The 22,022-nt window shown below is 49.5% G+C and overlaps 1 protein-coding gene across 1 annotated transcript; it reads right to left on the bottom strand.

The window, feature by feature from the left end:
• Positions 1 to 13,116: 13,116 nt before the first annotated feature.
• CCL24 (C-C motif chemokine ligand 24) lies at positions 13,117 to 15,568 on the bottom strand. The gene is made up of 3 exons (XM_046667496.1): positions 15,427 to 15,568; positions 15,067 to 15,184; positions 13,117 to 14,165 (listed from the first exon to the last, which is right to left on the bottom strand). The coding sequence occupies exons 1-3, from the start codon at positions 15,497 to 15,499 to the stop codon at positions 14,027 to 14,029; spliced, it is 330 nt and encodes a 109-aa protein (XP_046523452.1). The 5' UTR covers positions 15,500 to 15,568; the 3' UTR covers positions 13,117 to 14,026.
• Between the last annotated feature and the right edge of the window lie 6,454 nt (positions 15,569 to 22,022).

Here is a 22,022-nt window from a genome sequence, read left to right as displayed (position 1 = left end):
ATACATCTGTACTGGGTTGAACAGTGTCCTCCCGAAATTCACGTCAAACCAGAACTTCCAAGTATGACCTTATTTGGAAAATAGTGTCTTTGCGGCTATAATTGTTAAAAGGAGGTCCTTTGGATTAGGATGGGCTCTTGTGATATTGTGACTTATAATAAGAAATATATTTTTGGTCTGCATCCCCTGGCACACAGCTCCTAAAACTCTTGTAATTTTCTAAGCAATAAAAGCCATAGGAGCATCTTTTTTTTTTCTTTTTTATCCTTTGTTCTTTTGTCCTCAATTCATGAAATAGCTCCAGGGCAATAAAGGTGAATGGAGTGCCTTGTTATTCATAACAAGTCCCTTTCAACAAGACCTGAGTTGATATTGATGAGGCGATTTTTGGAAAGCCCCTAGATAGTCACAGGATGGGGGCTGGCTGCCAAGGGAACCAACTATTTGATGAGAGGATTGGAACTTTCAGCCCCACCCCTTATCAAAGGGAGGAGGGGATGGAGGTTGAATTAATCCCCAATGGCCAGTGATTTAATTAATTACACCTACTTAATGAAGCCTCCATAAAAATCCAAAAAGAAGGAAGTTTGGAGAACTTCTGGGCTGGTGAACACGAGGAGGTGCTGGGAGGGTGGAAGCTCCCTTTCCACCCCTTACCCTATGCATCTCTTCCATCTCACTGTTCCTGAGTTGTATCCTTTATAATAAATTGGTGAGCTAGTAAATAAATCTAGATTTCCTGAATTCTATAAGCCACTCTAGCAAATTATCAATTCCCAGGAGGAGGTCGTGGGAACCTCTGATCTACAGCTGATCGGTCAGAAGCCTAGGTGACAACCTAGGCTTGCAATTAGCATCTGAAGTGGGGGCAGTCTTGTGGCACTGAGCCTTTAGCCTGTGGGATCTGACGCTATCTCCAGGTAGATAATGTCAGAACTGAGTTAAATTGTAGGATTCTCAGCTGCTGTCTGACAATTGCTGGGTGTGAGGAAAACCCTCCCACATCTGGTGTAAGAAGTGTGGATCGAGAGTATGGTGTTGTAGGGAGTAGATAGACAACAGAAGCTCTAAGGCCCTTTCAGCTCTAAATCCAGTGACTGGTGTCCTTCTAAGAAGGCCATGTGAGGACATGGAGTCACACAGGGAACAAGGCCATGTGAGGACGCAGGCAGAGATTGGATGATGCAGCTGCAAGCCCAAGAATGCGCGGATTGCAGAGACCCACCAAAAGAGTGGAAGAGGCAAGGAAGGATTCTTCCCGGGAGCCTTCAGAGGGAGGCTGGCCCTCCCGACACCTTGATTTCGGACTTCTAGACTCCAGAACCATGAGAGAATAAATTTCTGTGGGTTTAAGCCACTCAGTTGTGATAATCTCTTATGAAGCCCGAAGAAACTCATATAACATGTACCTGTAAAAGGGCTACAATTCAGAATATGCGAAGGACACCATAAATCAACAAAAAAGGACAGACAACACAATAGAAAAATGGCTGAAAATTAAACACTTCACCAAAGAGGAAACCCAAATGATGAATAAAAAGGGGCTTAATATTAGTCATCAGAGAAATGCCAACTTAAACCACAGCGCCATACTACTCCCACATCCACCAGAATGGCTAAGATGAAAAAGATGGAAAATACCGAATGTTAGTGAGGATGTGACGCCCTGGGAACTCGCAGCCCGAAGGCAGGAGTGGAGGACGATTGGCAGTGTTTACTAAAGCTGAACGTACGCATGTGCCATTATCCCCAATCCCACGCCTAGGTGTATGTTCGTCAGAAAGGTGTGCCTGTGTTCACCAAAGACATTGTTCCCATCAGCCCACCCTGGAAACTGCTCACACATCTGTCAACAGTAGAATGGAAAGTAAATCATGGTTTATTAACATAGTACAATACCATACAACAGTGAGAACGAGCTCTAATTGCACGTAACCATGTACGCGTATCTCATGACCTAATGCTGAGGAAAGGCAGCCAAACATGAAAGAGCAATATTGTAGGATTCTATGTATATAAAATACCAGGCAAGCAGAATGAACCTAGAAGGACGGAAGTCAGAACAGTGGCTCCTCTCCGGCAGTAGCACCTGGACGGGGGGTCCCACAGGGAGCTGAGGGGGGCGGGCGTGCTCTAGTCCTTAATCTGGGTGTTGGTACACCCTTCCCTTGTGAAAACACATTGAGCTGTTCTCTTAGGATTTGTGCACTTTTCTGTATGTGAATTATATTTTAATAAATTAGTAATGGGAAGGAAATTACATGGTGAAGAAAATAAAACAAATAACTCCAGTTAAGGAAATGTTTCATCAGAGCTGAAATGTTTCAACATCAAATGTTTCATCTTTCCCTCTTCCCTCCTTTGTACTCCGAATGTTCCTCACTTCAAGGAACAATGCAGACTGGCTGTCACGTCAGCGCTCATCCTGTCTGCGCTGTTTCTGCTCCCTCCTTCCAAACACTGCCTCTCCCCAACCTGGCACAGCCCCTACCAAGAGTCGTGCGTGGCTCAGCTTCAACTTCCAGACTCCCTGCTGGCTCTCCAGAGATTGTCTGTGCTGCCACGGTCCCTGGAATCTGGGGTGCCCCTGGGAGGCCAAGTGAAGAGCTCTTCTTAGCTTAAATCAGTGTGTCTGCAAAAACCCTATTTCCAGGTAAGTTCCCACTCTGTGGTTCTGGGTGGACATGAGTTTGGGGGGATATGATTCAACCCAGTACAGATGTGTTGCCAAAATGTTCTCCCACTCTCTTGTTGCTGTCTTCTAATGAATAAAAGTTCCGAATTTTAATGTAGTCCAATGTGTCAACTTCCTCCCTTTACAGTTAGTAATTATTGTGTTTCTGAGACATTTGCGTCCCTCCAGCCAAGGAACAAGTCTACAAATGGGTTTCTGCTGAAACTCCTCCTCCGTGGTACTTGCGCACCAGGGACCTCTGGCCAGGGCCTTGAGTGTGTCCCTAATGCCAGCGCCTCACTGGTGGCCCTGGATCCTGCTCTGTTCCCACTAGCCCCTTCTCCATGGCTGAAGCCCCTGCCCCCTAACCCCGACTTGCTGGCTGGGCCCCCACCATGTATGTATGGGTCTCTCAGAACCCCCCATCTCACCTGGTTCCCAAAGTCTGGACTGTCATCTGCATTTCCCGCTGCTAGAGACACTCTTCCAGAATCAGGCCTACTATTCTGTTGTCACGGGCATGGGCTCAGACAGCCTGGCTTCTCTCTGTAGGCTCACCTTCCTTAGCTGAGTTGCTTCTCCCCTTGTTATGGACTGAATTGTGTTCCCCCCAAATTCAAGCCCTACCCCCCAATGTGACTATCTTGGAATATAGGGCCTTTAAAGAGGTGATTAAGGTTAAATGAAGTCATAGCGTAGGACCCTGATCTTGTAGGACGGGTGTCCTAATGAGAAGACAAAGAGATACCGGGGATGCCTGCATACAGAGGAAAGGCCACGTGAGGACACAGTGAGAAGGGGCTGTCTGCAAGCCAAGGAGAGAGGCCTCACCGGAAACCAACCCTGCCAGCACCTTGATCTTGGACTTCCAGCCTCCAGAACGATGGAGAAATAAATGTTTGTTGTTTAGGCCACTGGGTCTGTGGTGTTTCGTTATGGCGGCCCGAGCTGACAGACACAGCCTCACCCCCTGGCTTCCCTGCCCCTCCCTTGTGTCTAGGGCTGGATTCTCCCAGAAGCAGATCCTGAGACATGGATTTGAGTGCAAACAATATATCTGGGAGGACACAGCGGGAAATACCAACAGGGGAGTGGGAGAGTGAGACAGAGAAAGGAAGGCAGCCAATAAAGAAAAGATGCCTGATCAAGCAGGTTACCACTGTGGGCAACCGGGGCGCAGTCCCACTGGAGACCTCTGGACGTGAACCAGAGTTGCTGTACCGAGGGCCAAGGAAGCGGGCATTCATCCTCCACCTCCCGTCGTCACAGCCGAGGGCAGTGGGACCGCCCTGTGCATGGGAGCCCTCAGGCAGAGGACCTCAGGTACATGCAGATGGAGGATGGAAGGAACAATGAGAATGAGAGGATGGGTGCTGAGGGAATGTGGGCTGGGCACCCCAGTGTCGACTACATGTGGACTCGTGGGGAGTGACAGAATAGCCTTCCAGTGGGGACAGAATGCCTCATTCTCTGTCTGCAAAGACTCCACCCTCTGGGCCTGTGACCCATGTCATCTGCTCCGGGAAGCTTTCCTCCATCCTCCCTTCTGAGCTGGATCGGGTGGCCCTCCTCCGCTCCCAGAGAACATTGTGCAGACAGCATCATCATCCCTTTTCACACTCATCAGCTTACAGGTCTGCCTTCCTTCCTGGATGGGGAGTTCTTTTCATTCATCCCTTCACTGACTCCTTCTTTCAATATTTTCTGTGCTCTCTGCACTGTACTGGATGCTGAGATGAGAGGTAAACGACACAGGAGATCCTTGCTGTCAGGAAGTGTATATTCGAGCAGAGGGAATAGACATCAAGCAGAAAGGGATTACCCAATAAATTATCAATTATATCTGGGCATGTGCTCTGATGCAGAAACACAGGGAGCTTCGAGGATCTATATTGAGGGAATCTGAACCAGGCTAGGGGGTCAGAAAAGGCCTTTACCTTTGCACTTAACCTTGAAGGACCACATGCCGGTTCCGCTCCATTTGGACCCTCCCCCTGCAAGTCATCATCCTCATCCGTCCTCTGTGCCCTGCCCGCTGCTTGGGCGATGACCTCCACGGACTGCATCTTCAAGCTTCCTGGCCCTCTGGCTGCCTCCTGGCTTCTGCTTGTTCTGCTCCCTCTCTGCCTGGCCGTAGGTCTGGCAGTGGTCTGTGTTGCTCCACGGACCCAGCTCCTGTGGGGCAACCCCTTTGCCCCAGCTCTAGCTCCCTCTAGCTCTGGGGCTCTGTAACATTGTTCTTGCCCATGCCCTTCATGCCTAGGTGGTCACAGCTCCCCGCTGCTGCTAGTCTTTGGGGGCTTCACCATCCCTCGGGTGCTTCTGAAGCCTGCTGCCCGTCTCTGTACACACTCCTCTCATTAAAGTCTCTTTTTCTAGACCTTTTTCCATCTGCCACATGTTTCCTACTGAGACTCTGACCAAGAAAAGACAACTAAACTAACAATATAGAAAGAGCATTCCGGGGAGAGTGAATGGCATGTGCAAGGGCCCCGTGGCAGGAGGCGGCAGGGCATATTCTAGGAACTGAAGGAAAGCCAGCAGTCGAAGCTTCCCGAGCTTCATGGTGAATCCCCTCCGACTCTGCCCCACTGTCTCCTCCACGGGGCGTGTCAAGCATTTTCTTCTTTACCCTAAATGCAATGCAGAGACAGTAAGGAGTTTTCGGCAGGGGAGTAACAAGGTTAGAAGAGTCATTTATAAAGGTCCCCCTGGCTGCTGTAAGAAGGATGCACTAGAGAGGGACAAGGGGGGATGTGGAAGACCAGCAAGAAGGCTCCTTGTTTGGTGGTTACCAGGGAAAAGGGGGGGTGGGGGGAGGGCACAAAGGGGGAAGTGGTGTACCCACAACATGACTATCAAAAATGTACAACTGAAATCTCACAAGGTTGTAATCTATCATAACATTAATAAAAAAAAGAAGGCTCCTTGTTGTCTTCACAACTCTCCAGGACAGTATCTGGAACCCGTTCATTTCACAAATGTTTGTTGAGTTCTTACCAGGTGTCCAGGGCTCCGGAGGTGCGTGATGGAAGGAACCTGCCCTGCCCTGACCCAAGCTGAGTGAACCGAAATGCACGCCTATCTGCTGCCCCCAGGAGACTTAACCATCAGGGAGCAAGGAGAGGCCAGAGGGAGGCACAGTGTGTTCAGAGGATTTCCCCAGCACTGGGCAGCTTCCCAGGAGGAAGGTGGTGTCCTGGTTTGGGTCTCATAGAAGCAGGGTGGAATCAAATAAGAAAAATACATTCCCTGGAATCGGAAAAAGACAACCCTTTTTGTTTGTTACCAGTTGCTCCATTTATGCTCATAGCGTTCTCTGAGGGAGGTTTTCTTAATCTGCTTCTCGTCAAGGGAAACTGAGGCTCAGAGAGAGAGGAGGTGATTTATTCAAGGTGACACAGCTAGGAGGTGGCAGAGCCAACGTTCAAAGCCTGCTCTGTCTCATGCCTCTGCCCTGTCCTGCCTCTGAATGTCTTAGGGTCCTGTCCCCTGTCCCCCTTCCCTGAGAAAGGGCCTGGAGGTTCGCTTGTGTCATGCTCTGTCCTGGAGCCCAAAGTACTCTGCAGTTAAGTAAAGGGGGCCGGCCCCGTGGCCGAGTGGTTAAGTTCGCGTGCTCTACTTCGGCGGCCCAGGTTTCGCCAGTTCGAATCCTGGGCGCGGACATGGCACCGCTGATTAAGCCATGCTGAGGCGGTGTCCCACATGCCACAACTAGAAGGATCCACAACTAAAAATACACAACTGTGTACCAGGGGGCTTTGGGAGAAAAAGGAAAAATAAAATCTTACAAAAAAAAAACGTAAAGATATCAGAGCAAAAGGCAAATAACAGCTGGCCAGATAAGCCGAGGCTGCGTGGGGTGGCAGACTTTCCTGAGCCAACACAAAGGGGAAAAGGCAATCAGCTCCATGTGTCACAGCATCCAGAGCATAGAGCCAAACCGCTGACTGCCTGGGGACGTGCGACGCCCGCGGATTCTGAGTCCCAAGAGAAGTCTCTCCAGGGGACCCTCAGAAAGGGTCACTGGGCAACGCTGTGACCAGACCCCACGGCATCCCGACAAGAGCTGACATTCCACAGGGCTTGTCATTCCTCAGAAGTTAGAAAGCCAGGAGAAGAATGATGAGATTTCCAGGGAAAGCCAGTCACAGATTATTTTCATGGAATCAGGAAATGTGGAGGCCAAAAGCCATGTGTGACAGTGGTTGTTCCCCTCGGCAAAAAAGAAGCGATGAGACTGGATATGGGATTGGGTAGGAGTCAATGGGCGGCTAGAGGGTCTGGGATCCTCTCGCTGTCCCATCTGGCCGGAGCATTTGAGGAGTCTGAGTCGACCGTGCCCATGCGTGGTCAACGATGGAAAGATTTGCCCTGAAGCCTCCGTGTGACGCAGGCGGAGTGCTGGATGGGAAGACCCAGGCCCGCAGCTTGATGCAGAGGAAAACTTCATGTGTCCTGGAGGGGTTTCCTGGGAATCGTCAGGCCCATAATTCTGAGAAGTTAGAAAACGACCCTTTTAATAAAGAAGTTTGGCCTAGAGAAATAAAGTCTCGGAGTTCTTTGGAACAAAACCTTTATGAGGGTTGAGACCTAGAGCTCTAGTAGGGTTTCAGCAGTTCAGACAGCAAAACATTTTCCTCTGCCAGAGAAGCCTCGTGCCAGCAACCTCTCCCCGCAGGCCTGCTTCTAAGAAGGAAAAGTGGGGATGGGGAAGGAGAGAGGAAGTGCCTCTCCGGAGAACTGAGCCGCTGCGGGCACAGCCAGGCAGGACTCCACTGTCACACGGCTGTGGAGAAGCGCTGTCCTCCCAGGAGATGGATGGAGCCTTGCTGAGCTCAGTGGGTAGGCTGGCTGGTGGGACAGAGGAGGAAATCCAGGGAGGAGAGGAAGAGGGAAGAGGTGAGATAGGAGAGGAGGCAGAGAGGATGACGATCTGAGAAGTTCAGGGATTTTGAGCCAGTGTAAGACTTTATGACGTCCTCACCTTTGTTTAGGCACTCCAGCTGCCACCTGGAAGGAAAGAGACCAGAACTCAGCTCATCAGCTGAGCCAGCCCATGGGCATGGGGTCCAGAGTCAGACACTCACCCCAGCCCAGTGCTTCCCTCCTGGCCCCCTTCCGGCCGGGTGCAGCCAAGGTCCCTCTCTACTCCCCAGTCCCTTATCTACACATGTGGAAGATAAAGTCTGTCAGCCCTGGCTGGACATCACAATCACCTGGACTATTTTTTTTATTTGAGATATAATTGACATATAACATAGTATTAGTTTCAGGTGTACAACATAATGATTTGATATATGTATGTATCGCAAAATGATCACCACGATAGGTTTAGTTAAAATCCATCTCCACATACAGTTACAATTTTTTTCTCGTGATGAGAACTTTTAAGATCTACTCTCTCAGCAACTTTCAAACACACAATACGCTATCGTTAACTATAGTCACCATACGTTACGTCCCCAGGACGTATTTATTTTACAACTGGAAGTGTGTAACTTTTGACCACCTTCGCCCATTTTACTCACCCTCAAACTCCTTGCCTCTGGCAACCACCCCTCTTTCTCTGTATCTAGGAATTCAGGTTTTTCATTTTCATTTTTTTGCGTGTTTTAGATTCCACATACAAGTGAGATTGTAAGGTTTTTGTCTTTCTCTGTCTGACTTATTTCACTTAGCATAATGCCCTCAAAGTCCATCCATGTTGTTGCAAATGACAAGATTTCATTCTTTTTTGTAGCTGAATAATATTCCATTGTGCATATATACCATATCTTCTCTATCCCGTCATCCATCGATGGACACTTCGTTTGTTTCCACGTCTTCGCTATTGTAAATAATGCTGCAATGCACATCGGGGCACAGATATCTTTTCGAGTTAGTGTTTTCATTTCCTTCAGTGAAATACCCAGAAGTGGAATTGCTGGATCAAATGGTAGTTCTAATTTTTTGAGGAACCCCCATACTGTTTTCCATAGTGGCTGCACCAATTTGGGCAACTTTTTCAAGAATGCCTGTTTCTGGGCCCCATCCCAGCAGAGTTGGAGTCGTCATAATTGGGGCTGGGCCTGGGAATCTGCATTTTAATGCTTCACAGCTGATTCTGAAGCCCAGCCAGGGTTGAGAACAGCTGTCCTGTGTCTCTCCCTCATTCCTGCCCCCACCCCTTGGGTGCAAGGACTCACCTGTGCTCTCTGCCTCTTCTACTCGTGGCTTATGATTGTACCTTTGGATACACCAGCCATGTGCTTACGACAGAGCTTTTAGTTCAATTTTGATGAGTCATATGACAGGTTCTGCCGGGGTGGAGGGCCCTCCCAAACACAGGCCAACTTTGGCTTAACGTGGCCACAGACTTGAGCCCAGTCCCTCCCTGACCATAGCCAACTCCCAGCACCTCTTCCATCTCCAGTTGTCTCCTTCCCAAGGTAGCTTGAAAAAGAGTAGGTCACTCAGTGCATGTGACATCATACTGGTGGCCTGCCCAGAAGCAGGGCAGGAACGTGTCACCTCTCCACACGCAGACTAGCCGTCCAGGTCCAAGGCTCATGTTCTAGAGCAAGGCCGGGCCAAGACTTCCGGTGGACAGTTCAGGTGCCCCAGCGGTCATCACTCCAATCAGTGCCTTCCTTCTCCAGAGGCATTTAGTGGCCCCAAGAGAAATGAGACAGGAGGAAGCAGGGGGCCCGGAGCCTGCTGGAATGGCCATAGAAGTGCCAGCTGGGTGCCCTGGCCACAGCAAGACCAGCAGTAGCTTCTCTGCCTCCCAGCTGAGCTTGGGCATGACCCCAGCTAACATCCATTGACTGCCTTCCATGTGCCAGCCATGGAGCTAAAGACTTCCCATGTGTTAATTGCTTTATTTCATCCTCACAGTTGACCCATGAAAGAGATATTTCTATTATGCCCATTTTACAGATGAGGGAACCGAGGCTAGAGAGGTCAATTAGCTTCTTCCAGCGTCACACAGCCAGAAACTGAGGGTGCTGGGGTCAAATCCAGGTCCGTCTGACTCCCAGGTCCAAGTTATCTCTCCTTTATTTTTCGGTCATTTCAACTAGTTGACTTGGTTTGGGTTCTCCCAGAAACTGAGACACGAGTTCAAGAGTATGTAGCTTATTTAGGAGGCAGAGAGACACCAGCAAGGAGGGCAAGCAGCCAATAAGGGTGTGTGGTCAAGCCAGTTACTGACTGGGAAACCATTGGCGGCTGGAGTGGAACACAAGCCCCAGAGCTATCCCAAGCAAGGAGCAGGGACCTGGGGTGACTCTAGACCTATTCCCAACTGCCATTGGCTGAGGGCCGCCCTGGGGCTGGCACCTCTGTCCTGACAGAGCAGAGGAGCCTTTGGGATAAAACCCCCAGACACAGAGACGAGATACTGCTGCTGGTGGAGGCAGGCAGGAGCACGCTGAAGTGGTGTGGCCTGAGGGACAGTGGGTGGGCGGCACACTGCAGCTTCTGTCCGCTGGTTTTCATTGTAAAGGAGGATGAATGCACATAGTGAAAGTTCAGACACGGCAGAAAAGTACTCATAAAGATGCGTCTCCTCTATCCCAGACTCCCAGTCTGACCTGCCACAAGCAACCACTCTTGACAGTTTGTGTGTCCATCAGGTTGCTGATTGTACGTACAAATACCTTTTTTGCACGAATAGGATCGTACAGTGCCTGCCCTTCTGCGCTTTGCTTTTTTTTTTGCTTAAAAACATATCTTGGCCGAGTTCCCTATAAATGGACAAATAGGTTGCTGCTAGGTTTCTACAACCACGGATGGCGCTGCAGTAAACATGCTTGTGCACGTGCCTCTGTGAGCACGTGTAGGACACAGTCCTGGACGTGGAATTGCTGGGTCAACAGGTGTGTGTGTTTAGCAGTTTAACAAACACTGCCAGACCGTCCTCCAAAGAGGCCGGTCCAGTAGACACTCCCGCCAGCAGCAGAACGGAGCACCAGCTTCTCCAGGTTCTCAGAGGCTCTGCCCTCCCTGCCACCTGCTTCAGTTGGCTTCCCTGTGGAAATCAACAAAGGCCAGCCAGATGAGAACACGCAAAGGCCCTTTATTCAGAGCTTGCTCTAGCCAGGGAGTCAGCCACCATCCTTGCATTTGGCAGAGAGTCACAGGTGGGCCGGGGGGCAGGAAGAGCTTGAGAGTGGACGAAAGGGAAGGTGCGGCTGTGCTATGGTTGGAGGTGGTTGGCACAGGAAGCTGGAGGTGGGTTAACTAGAAGCAAACGTCTCTTGTGATTGATTCGGGAGTGTATTTGGCTTTCTCTGATTAGTCCTGAGTTGGAAAAGGGGGAAAAAGAGGAAGCCGGTAGTCACTGACTAGGTCGTGACGGCTCTGGGCTGGTTGCTGCCGAGGCTGTAGGTCAGAGTTCTCTTGTCCTCGATGGTCTGGCCATTGTCTGTCTGCCTTGCAGTCTCTCATCCCTGAGTGCTTCAGCTCTCTTCCCTCCTTAGAAATACAGTGGTCCCTTGGTATCCATGGGAGATTGGTTCCAGGACCTCCATGGATACCAAAATCCTCAGACGCTGAAGTCCCTCATATAAAATGGTGTAGGATTTGAACGTCACATATGCACACCCTCCTGTATACTTCAAATCATCTCGAGATTACTTATAATACCTAAGACAGTATAAATGCTATGTAAACTGTTGTTATACTGTATCTTTTAGGGAATAATGACAAGAAAAAAGAGTCTACGTGTTCAGTATAGACACAAGCATCTAGGCCTTTCGATCGACAATTGGTTCTGTGCACAGATTTTTGGGACCCCTCTCCCTGGTCTAGCAAGCACAGGCAAATCTAGCAAGCAAACTGCAGAGGCTGGAAGTCAGTACAGTAAAAATCCACGCTGTCCTCTGCTGCAGCCATGCAGTCCAACTTCAGCCTGTGTTACAATGACCTTGCGATCCCGTGCCCCAGGACTGAAGACGCCAGCTGGAGACATCGGCAACACGAGGAGATAAAGGGGAGCTCGCCCTCATGGTTCCCAGCTGCATTTCTTGGAAATTGAGGGAATAGATAATGACCCTGGTCCTTGCTTCCCACCATGCGTAGATAACGTCAGCATCTCTGAACTCATTTGACGTAGAACCAATAAATTCTTGTTTATGTTACCTTCAATGTAAAATCTAGAGAAAAGCGCAGACGTACTCTCTCTCTTTTTTTTTTTGATATATATGAAATCTAGTCATAAGTTTCTTTATTTTCCTCTTCCCTGCATGTACCCTGTTTGTGAAAGAGATATAAGCTGCACTTAGACACACACTCCTCGGAGCAGTTCCTCAGAGAACTCTGTTGGACTGTTTCCTGGGATTTGAATTCCTCCCCTTGAACATCAAATCGACTCCAGCTTAGCCAGACTCTTTCTTTCAGTTGACAGTTCCAGCCGAGGTTGCTGAAACTGCAGACGTGGAGGGCCGACTGTCCGCTCTTCTTTCCGGAGTAAAACCTCAGTCATCACTCAGACACCAACTCTGCAGAGGATTTCTGCAGGCTTCCTCCCACAACAGGAGGTCCCCTCCTTTGTCTTGTTGAACACTACTCTATTCCGCTCCATATTGGAGTTACAAGAACTTTAATAGCTGCTGTATGTGGAGTGTCTCCTGCCAGGCCTTTCTGTGACCTGCAGACTCTGTACCTGAAGGCCTGGTTTGAACGGTGGAAGGTTGCTCTGCCCGCACCCGCAGCAAAACCGGCCCTCCCCACACCGGCAATGACCGATGGAGACGGGGCATAATGCTGAGGGTTGGGAGGGATGTCTCACACCACTTCCCAGCAGATGGGGCTCTAATTCCCCGCTGCTTGACAACACACTCTTGTTGGCTGCCATCCTTGCCTTGCGTTACCTCCCCACTCTATTGGTGTTATTCTTTGTAGCTTTCACATATAATATTTGCACTCAAATCTTTGTTTCAGGGTCTGCTTCTGGGGAAAACCCAGACAAACTTGAAAGGTCTCATATCCCCATTTTACAGATGAGGGAAATGAGGCTCAGAGAGGTTAAGTGACATATTTCAAGGTCATGCAGCTTATAGGATTGGTATTAAACCCATATTGCTCTTGATTTGTGAGTGTGTGTGTGTGCTACTTTTCTCCCTAATTCTGTGAAGCTAGAGACCATCTTATATAATTTGATAGCCTCCTGATGCCTATAAAAGCTCATTATGCACTAATGTGCTCTGTTGAAATTCTTTAAAAATTTAATTGAAAACAGATTTGCGTGTGTGTTTTTCCAAGTTCAACACAAGACTCCTAAGAGCAGGCCAAGGACATTCCAGGGATGCCCTGGGCTCACGCTGCCTTCATCCCCTCCAACCCTTGGATGGGCAACTCAGGACGCTCTCTGGAGGCACATACTCCACTGTTTACACCCCAACCCTGCCGCCTATGGGAGATGAGAGCAGCAAGACACAGACACCTTCAGAGGAGAAATCACATTTTACTTGGATTGTTACTTGAGAACAGTAAATATGTCTACATTCTTGACATACAAATCACACAGTAGCCCACGCTAGTGAAGAAAGGCTGGGGTCCTTCTCCCCCCGCCCAGTCCCCATCCTATCCTCCCTTCACAAAAATGTGGGGAGGACCAGCTTTAAAGGCATAACAGGTCTTTGTCCCCAAAGCAACATGTAGCAAGCCATGCCACCAAGCGGGACATCTCCTAGAAGCCATATCTTCACACAGGAATTGAGCTATCCAGGCTGGCCCTTCATCCTGAGCCTCCATGTCCGTTTTGTTAATCGTATCCCATGAGAAGTGTTCAAGGGGGCCAGGATCTGGCAGTGAATACAGAAAAGGGGCCCTCCACTTTTGTTGGGTTTGTATTCACTCGGAATGCTGAAATTGGGACAAGCCTGGAGCATCCCAACATGCTAAAGAGCTGTAGCTGTTGGCAGGTCATCCATCCCAAGACAGACAGACAGACAACCCATAGGCAAGAGGAGAGGGCCCATAGAAGCCAGCATCAGGCTAAGGTGCAAGCGAGTGTGTCTGCAGGTTGACCTCATGCACTGATGGAGCCTGGAAGTCAGAGAAGGACCAGCTCCAGCTCAAGAGGAGGACAGAGGGCTACCATTGCCCTCCTTCCAGGACCTTCTCCCCGAGCTCAGGGAAGGTAAGGGGCCCAGGATGCTTGGAGCCATTGCTCAGCCCCCAGGGGCAGGCCTCCCGTGCCTTGGTTTTTTTACAGAATAGATACAACCCCTGAGAGTAATGCTAAGGAATAGAAACATTAGGTCTTCCCCCCATCACTGCTGGCTCACCAGGCCCCCAAGCAGCCTGGCGAGGAGAGCAAGGCCCGGGCGGTGGCTAGGTGGAGGTGCTGTTGGCAGGGTGTCTCTAGACAGGGACTGTGGTGCTCATGGCCCTGGTCCCAGTGGAGGCCTTCTTCTTCTTGGCAGCCAGATTCTTCATGTACCTCTTGACCCACGGCTGCCTGGGGTCGCCACAGAACTTCTGGCCCTTCCTGGTGGTGAAGCTGTGGGAAAAGTGACAGGGGCACATCTGAGACCTGACAAGGAGCTTGGACCACTCCACTTTGTGAAGAAGTGGGTGTGGAAGGCCACAGAGGACAAGCTGCTTCCCTGGCCTGGTAGCAAGTTACTGCCACGCTGTCTTCTCTCTGCGGTCTGCCTCTCTGCTTCAGAGCTCCTACTCAGCAACTTCCCTGTCAGACGGGGGAGGCACAGCCTTGCTTTTAGATAACACTGGAACTGAAGGGAGAGACATAATCTCTACCCACAGAGAGGAGAGGAGAGGAGAAAATGCGTTACAAACCCCCAAGAAAAAAGGCAAATGCCTCCAGTCCACCTGTGCACACTATGCAAGGACGCGTCACCCATAAGGATGCTGGAGCTAGAACAGGGAAGTGGGATGCCCACTTCCAAGTCAGCTCTGAGCTGGAGTCTCTGGACTGGGTCTGGTGCTGATTGGGGAAAATTACTAATGATACTAACATCATCTTTGTATGCCATGCCACTGTTTACAAAGTGAGTTCCTACTTTCTGCCTTGTGTGAGAGACAGCTATGAATTATTTGGCATCCCAGGTGACCTTTAGCAGGTCCCCTTTTTGAGCCTGAGTTGTCCTCTGTAAAGTGGGGACAATCGGATTTAGCTCATAGGATGGTTGAGAGGGTTAGTTAAGATAATGTTATACGCCCCGAATGGTGCCTAGGGTATATTTGGTGCTTAAAAAATGATTGTTGACTCTGAATCCTCCTGCTAGTCTTATGGGTGAGGAAGCTGAGGCCCAGAGACGTTAGATGACTTCCCCGGGATCACAGAGCTGGGTCCTCCTGACTTACTCCTCAGTGACCCTGGAGGCTCGTTTCTCCCTGCTCCTCTCCCATCAGGTATCCGGGGAGAAATAGTTACTTACAGCACTCCTGCCATGGGGCAGACGCTCCCGTTGGACAGCTGGTAGCTTACCACTCGGCTCTCAGGAATTTTCTTGGAGATGAAGGACATGCAGCAAAAAGAGGGGATGGGCGCAGACCCTAAAATATAGGGAGAGGGAAGAGCCATGGTCTTTCCCAGCATGCCCTAGGCTCTGGGCTTTGGATATGGAGTCTGTCCCCTGCGCTAAACGCCTCCAGCCCAATCACAGGCCTGCCCCCGACACAGCATTCTCCTCCAGCTCCGGGCTGGTCGGTCCTCTACCCTCCACTGTGCTATCCCAGCCATGCCCTCGGGATGGCCATCCTGCCCGAGAGAGCCAGGCTGGTGCTGGAGGTCTTACCTGCAGGGGCAATGTGGTGGGCACACAGGGCCAGGAGCAGGAGGCCAGCTATGACAGTCGCAGGGCCTGCCATGTCCTGGAGAGCAGAGGAGGCAGCTCAGGGCTCGAAGCTGGGGTGCAGGAGGAGAGGGGCTGGGGACAAGGGGCCCAGTTCCTCACAGAGTGCCCTAAGCTCCCTCTGCCCTTTATAGGGGCAGCTAGGAGGAACAGGCACTGAAATAGCCTTCCCCCGACCCCACCCCAGGCTTCCTAGAAAGTCCAAGAGGCTGCAGGTCTGCCAAGGGGAAGTTGTTGCCCAGTTGAGTCACGGGTTGGTTGGGCACTCTAAGAAAGGGTGAGAGGAGGGGCCGTGCACCTAGGCAAAGTTCAAAAGTGTTGGCTGTAGAGTCAGAAGGCTATGCTGTTCATTCCCTGCGGGCTCCTGAGGAAGTCACTCACCTCTCTGAGCCTCACTTTCTTCAGCTGAAAATGGCTAACGTCGTCCTATGTCCTTCCTTCCATTCATTCACTCATTCATTCATTCATTCATTCACCAACTCTTATTAGGCATGTGCTGTGTGACAGGCTTCTAGTGGGGAGACAAGTAAGTGATCAGGTGTGCATCATAAACGATTACAGGTGCTGACACAGTGGGCACAGAGCAAAGCACATACTGTCATTGTCCGTCCAGGTCCCTCAGACCCCTTTATCGTGATTGTGCACAACGGCTCTTGGTGGTTTGCATTCCGGCCCTCAGCTGCAGGAGCTGCCCAGGCTGCAGGCTCTAGAAAGTGCGAAGTGCCTGGAAACTTACATGCTCAGGGCAGCCCTTGAGCAACGTTTGCTGGAGGGATACAGGCTCCAGGTCCAGCGTGAGTGGCACTGCTGCCTGAGTTCCTGATGGGGTCCAGCCACTCACTCTTTGTGCTGCAAGACTTTGCCGCCCCCTTCCCTTCCGGGTCTGCTCCCCTCTCCCCCACGCTGGTTTCCCCTGGAAGCATTTCCTAATAAGCCACTTTCCCATGAATCCTCAAATCCTCATCTCAGGGTCTGCTTTGGGAACCTCAACCTAAGACAAGCAGTGTGTGAGGGGGCGTGGGGAATATAGGACGAACCGGCCCGTTCTGCTGAGAGGAGCGTCGGGGATGCACTCGGAGTTGACAGCTGTGCTGCGTTTTGGAGGAAGGAAGGCAGTAGTAACCAGGCTGGGGCTTCGGAAATCATAGTGATCAGTCTACTTGTGAGGGACTGACGTGACTTTGTCAGACTAAGTGGGACATGGCACACACCTCACTCAACCCCCCCATTCCAGGATCCCAGGCTGGGACTCTGTTTAGAGACTTTTGTCACTGCTGCTTCCATTCCCCACAACCCCCCATCTTCTCTATTCCACTTCTCATGGAAACACTTGGCCTTCTCTGACTTCTCTACTCTGGCCTGCTATGGCATCAGGAACATACTGGTGGGGGAGCACAGTGGCACACATCACCTGGATGATGGCTCATTGTGCATCTGTGTCTCCTGCTTGACCATGAACACCTTGAGATCAATGTCTCGTTTCCACTCTTACCAGGTCCTGAGCAGATCACCTGTCCCATGGCCAGTGTTTGTAGAATGAATATACAATAGACCAACTCTGAGTCACTCCTCTGGACCAGGGACTCCCATGGAGTCTCTGCCCAGCATGACTGGGGTCAGCATGTACACAGGGGAGCCAGTAGGCAGGTCCTTTGATGGGGGCAAGACCAGCAGCACTTGTCTCCTCATTGCCCTTCTTTATGGAGTGAAAAATGCTGAGCGCCCCACTCGGCTCCTCAGTGGCTTTGCACCTCACCAGGCAGCAGTAGGAGTCCTTGCCAGAGTATGGGGAGCATTAAATGAAGAACGCTTTATACTTGTTGGGGCTTTTCATGATTCCATTTTGCAACATCTTGTTCTAGCTTTTGCTCCTCGACAGTTCAGAGGGGATAGCCTGTCGTCTGTGTGGGTTTTATGATTCAGTGGGTGCTGGGAGTGAGGGGTGACAGGAGAAGGAAGTGGAGAAGGAAGAGAACCAGGCGGAGGCAGCAGGCAGCAGAAGAATGAGCACAGGGCTGCGCAGAGTGGGACGTGCTTGCTGTCTGCATGTTGCAACCAGAGTAGGGTGGCAGAAGGGCATCGGGTGGAGAGTTTGGGGTGGGGCGCCTCACCCTGATTAGTAACACCTATTAGGGGCTTTTCCACAGTCCTTTAAAAAAAACACCCAGTCTTGATGCTCTATCCAAGGAAGTAGATAAAGCAGGGATTACGAACCCCACTTTACAAAGGGAAAAACTGAAATCTACTGAGGGTGAGAGACTGGACACCATCATGGAGCCACTTATCCCAGCACCCAAAATGGGAACCTACGCCCTTCCTGCCTGAAGGGGTGAAATCCAACAGCCAGAGCCATTATTTAAAGTAAGAATGGGAGGAGAAGTTTCTGGGGAAGCCAATTAGAAAGGGAGGAGATAAATAGAAAGAGAAAGAGGAGGGAGAGGAGGGCAGGGGGAGGAAGGAGAGGGCAAGACAGCAGGTATAGAGAGAGCAGACTTGGGGAGGGGAGATGGAGAGGAAAGAGGAGAAGGGGGGCAGTGTGATGCCCTGGACCCCGCCCCCCCAGCTCCAGCTCAGGCCCTGCCCCTCGCCCAGCAGCAGTGGATTCTCTACCTGAGGAGTAGGATGTTGGCCAGATCTGTGTTTCCCCAAGTGTGGCAGCCACAACGCCACGGGTGATACAACAATGGGTATATTTCATGTTAATTTAGATATATCTTGTTATGGTTCCCATCTATGATAAGGAGTTTTATATTTATGGTAGTGATATATGATTTTCCAAAAGTAAAAAATATGCGTTGACCAAAAAACTAAATAAATAAATAAAGTAAGTAAGTAACAGGACAAATGGAAGCCACCTCTACAAAAATTGTGACAACAGCCCAAGAACAGCTGAAGTCTGGGAAACTGTGGCCAAGGTGCCCTCTGAGGCCTTTCCTCTGCCACGTTCCATGCACCAATGAAGCAGGTCCTGGAGAGAAGGAAGGAGAGGGCTGGGGGCCCAGTGAGCACCTGGGGGAAGAGGAGAAGGCGAGGAACGCCGAGCTGTGCCTGGCAATGAGCAGGGAGCAGCAGTCCTGCCTGTGCAGAACGACAGCAGTGGTGGCTGTCCTGGTTGCCTCCCGGGTGAGCCACACCGTGAACAATGATGTAGCACAGAACCCACAGCTGTGTGACCCTGGGCCAAGGGGCCATAGCCAAGGGGCTGAGGGGACTCCAAGACACATCCTGATGAGAAACGACTGGAAGAAGTGGGCGGTTAGCTTGGATAAGGAATGACTTCAAATACCTGAAAACATGTCCCAGAAAAGGAGAACTGGCCTTGATGGACCCAAATAGTACAAAAGTAGACCCCAGACAAAGGGTTGTGAAGTTGGGGGGCTGGGGGTCGGGCAGGAGAGGCAGCACTGGAGCAGAGCCTGGCTTGGGTATGAAATTGCTAAGTACTTTAGATCCCTCATCTCCATGAAATATCCCCACTTTACATACAAGGAAACTGAGGCTGAGAGGTCAGGGAAGGGTAGAGCTGGCCTTTGAACTGAGTTCCGTCTGAATTCAAGGTTCATGTGATGCCTCTCACCAATGGAGCTCGCCTTGATCCTGTGGGCAGCCAGGCCACCCACTGTTTTAGGTGCAGAGTTAACGAGGTCAGATTTGTGGTCTAGTGACATGATTGGATCCACTGGCAGGTGTGGTAGGAAGGGCCTGGAGGCATGGAGGCTGACTGGGAGGTTATTGTAGCCGCCTAGGGGAGGGGCAATGAGGGACTGGGGCAGGGGCCAGGAAGCATTTAATTTGGCTGCACTTCACACATTAGATATACGTGGTGGAGAGTGAGATGCAGAATCCAAGGTGCCCCCTCCCAGGATGCCATCCGCGCCCCTGCATTCCAGATTGTGGGTGAGAAGCACCTGCAGGTTTCCTAAGACCCACTTCTTGGAAGTCATCCCAGAACCCACATTTTTAAGCCTCTCTCTAAACCCTGAGAAGACTGGCCAGTAGCTATGGCCCAGTAGGAGCATCTTCTAGATTTGAAAGTCACGTGCCAGGATTGAAATCTTAGCTTTAGCTGTGAGACCAATGTTACTTAACTTCTTCATACTGTAGCGTTCGTGTCCTCACCTATAAAATGAGAAAAAAATGACAATATCTACCCTGTGGGTTATGATGAGGATTGAACGAGAAGATTCGTGTCAAGTGTTTAGCTCTCTGTCTGGCATAGATCAAGTGCCCCCAAAAGGGTGGTCATTCTTGGTTTTATTGTTTTGTTACAACGAGTTTTTTACAAGCTGATGAGCTAACTAATCCATGAGCTTTTCCATGAGCTTTAATACATTATTGCATTTAATCTGCTCTTTACAGTAATGGCCTTGTAGAGAAGATGTTATTAATTACGTTGACCAGAGAAGTGAACTAACTTGCTTGTGGTCACATAGTCCTGGACTTCAACTCCAGTTTGCAGTCCAAACCTGAGCCACCATACAGGGTGTTAAAAATATGGAGGTAGTGAGGGAGAGAAAGGCTAAGAAAGGGAGGGAAAATGGACAAACTGATCCTAAAATTCATCTGGAAATGTAAGGAACCCAGAATAGCCAAGACAATTTTGGGAAAAAAAAGAACAGAGTTGGAGGACTAACACTTCTGGACCAGAACTTACTTCAAACTAAAATAATCAAATCAGTTTGGTACTCGCATAAAGCTAGACATATAGATCAATGGAATAGAATTAAGAGTCTAGAAGTAAAGCTTCAATAAATTTTTGGCAAAGATGTCAAGGCCATTCATGGAAAAGAATGATCTTTTCAACAGACGATGCTGGAATAACTGGATATCCACATGCAAAAGACAGAAATTAGACCCTTACCTCACACCATATACAAAAATTGTCAATCTATTGTAAGAGCTAAAGCTGTGAAACTCTTACAAGTAAACATAGGTGCAAATCTTCATGACCTTGGGTTAAATAAGAGTTTCTTTGATATGACACCAAAAGCATAAGCAAGCAAAGAAAAAATAGATAAATTGGACTTCATTAAAATTAAAAACTTTTGTGAATCAAAGGACACCACTGTGAAAGTGAAAAGCCAACCTACGTAATGGGAGAAAATATTTGGAAATCATCTGATAATTCTAGTCTCCAGAATATATAAAAGAACTCTGACAACCCCACAATAAAAAGACAAATAACCCAATTTAAAAACAAGCAAAGAATTTGACTAGACATTTCCCCAAAGAAGATACACAAATGGCCAATAAGCACATGAAAAGATGTTCAACATCATTAACGCTTAGGGAAATTCAATCAAAACCACAATGAGATATCATTTCACACTCACTAAGATAGCTATTTAAAAAAACGAAAATAACAAGCGTTGGCAAGAAAATGCACACCCTCATACATTGATGGTGGGACTATAACATGGTGTAACCACTGTGGAAAAGTTTGGCAGTTCCACAAAAAGTTGAACATAGAGTTACAATGTAATCCAGCAATTCCACTCCTACCCAAGAGAACTGAAAACATAGGTTCACTCAGAAACTTGCACATGAATGTTCATAGCAGCATTATTCACAGTAGCTAAAAAGTGGAAATGACCTAAGTGGAAACCGATGAATGGATAAACAAAGATAGTGTATCTATACAATCGAATTTTATTCAATCACAAAAATGAATGAAGTGCTGATAGATGCATTATGTTAAATGACAGACGTCAGACTCAAAAGGCCAGATATCATATGATTCCATTTATAAGAAATGTTCAGAATAGGCTAGCAGCTATATTTGTTCCTTCTTTGGGCTAGAAGATGTCACATCACATATAGAAGCTCTGACTCAACTTACTCAACAAGCCCTTAGTGATAGTCAAGCAGGCATAGCCTTATAAATACTGAAGTGTCTTTAAATGAGAAAGGCTGTCTTTCAAAATAGAATGCCTTTAGACGGGGTGACGTCAGCAACATGGCAGAGTGAGTGGTTCCCTTTGTGTATCCTCCTTGGAACTACAACTAAATGGACATTCATTGATCAACAGAGGATACTCACACAGCACCTCAGCATGCCTGAGAGACCTGTGCAGCTATACATCAGAAGGTGGATGGACTACACCTGGGAAGGAGGTGGAGCTAGGTGAGAAATCTCTGTCCTCCAGACAGCCCAGTACCCACGAGTGACTGCTCTCTCAGCTGAAGCACTCATAACACCGCCGCGGCCCAGAGGGTGGGCCTGAACCTTGGCACAACTATGAAAAAGCTTACAGTCCCACTGCAGTGCCAGGGAGTGATTCACGCTTAGACCCAGTGGAGAGGCCCCACCCACCAAGCACAAAGGCTGATGCAACATAGAAATAGATGCAGTGCAGCTGCAAGTCCATACAAACAAACCCCTGGCTGCTTTAAATGCCCATAGCTCTGCTGTGGCCTCAAAGGGGGAAGTGAGGCCCAGCAGGACCATGGGAGCAGGTAGGAACAACCCTGAGCCCCAGCATGATTAATCCTTGGTCCAGTGGGAAAACTCACGGTCCCACCACTGCCCCAGGGAGAGA

Source organism: Equus quagga, chromosome 7 (assembly GCF_021613505.1).
Source record: "Equus quagga isolate Etosha38 chromosome 7, UCLA_HA_Equagga_1.0, whole genome shotgun sequence".
NCBI lineage: Eukaryota > Metazoa > Chordata > Mammalia > Perissodactyla > Equidae > Equus > Equus quagga.
Note: the sequence above shows the minus strand (reverse complement) of the source record. Positions and strands in the feature narration are given on the sequence as shown.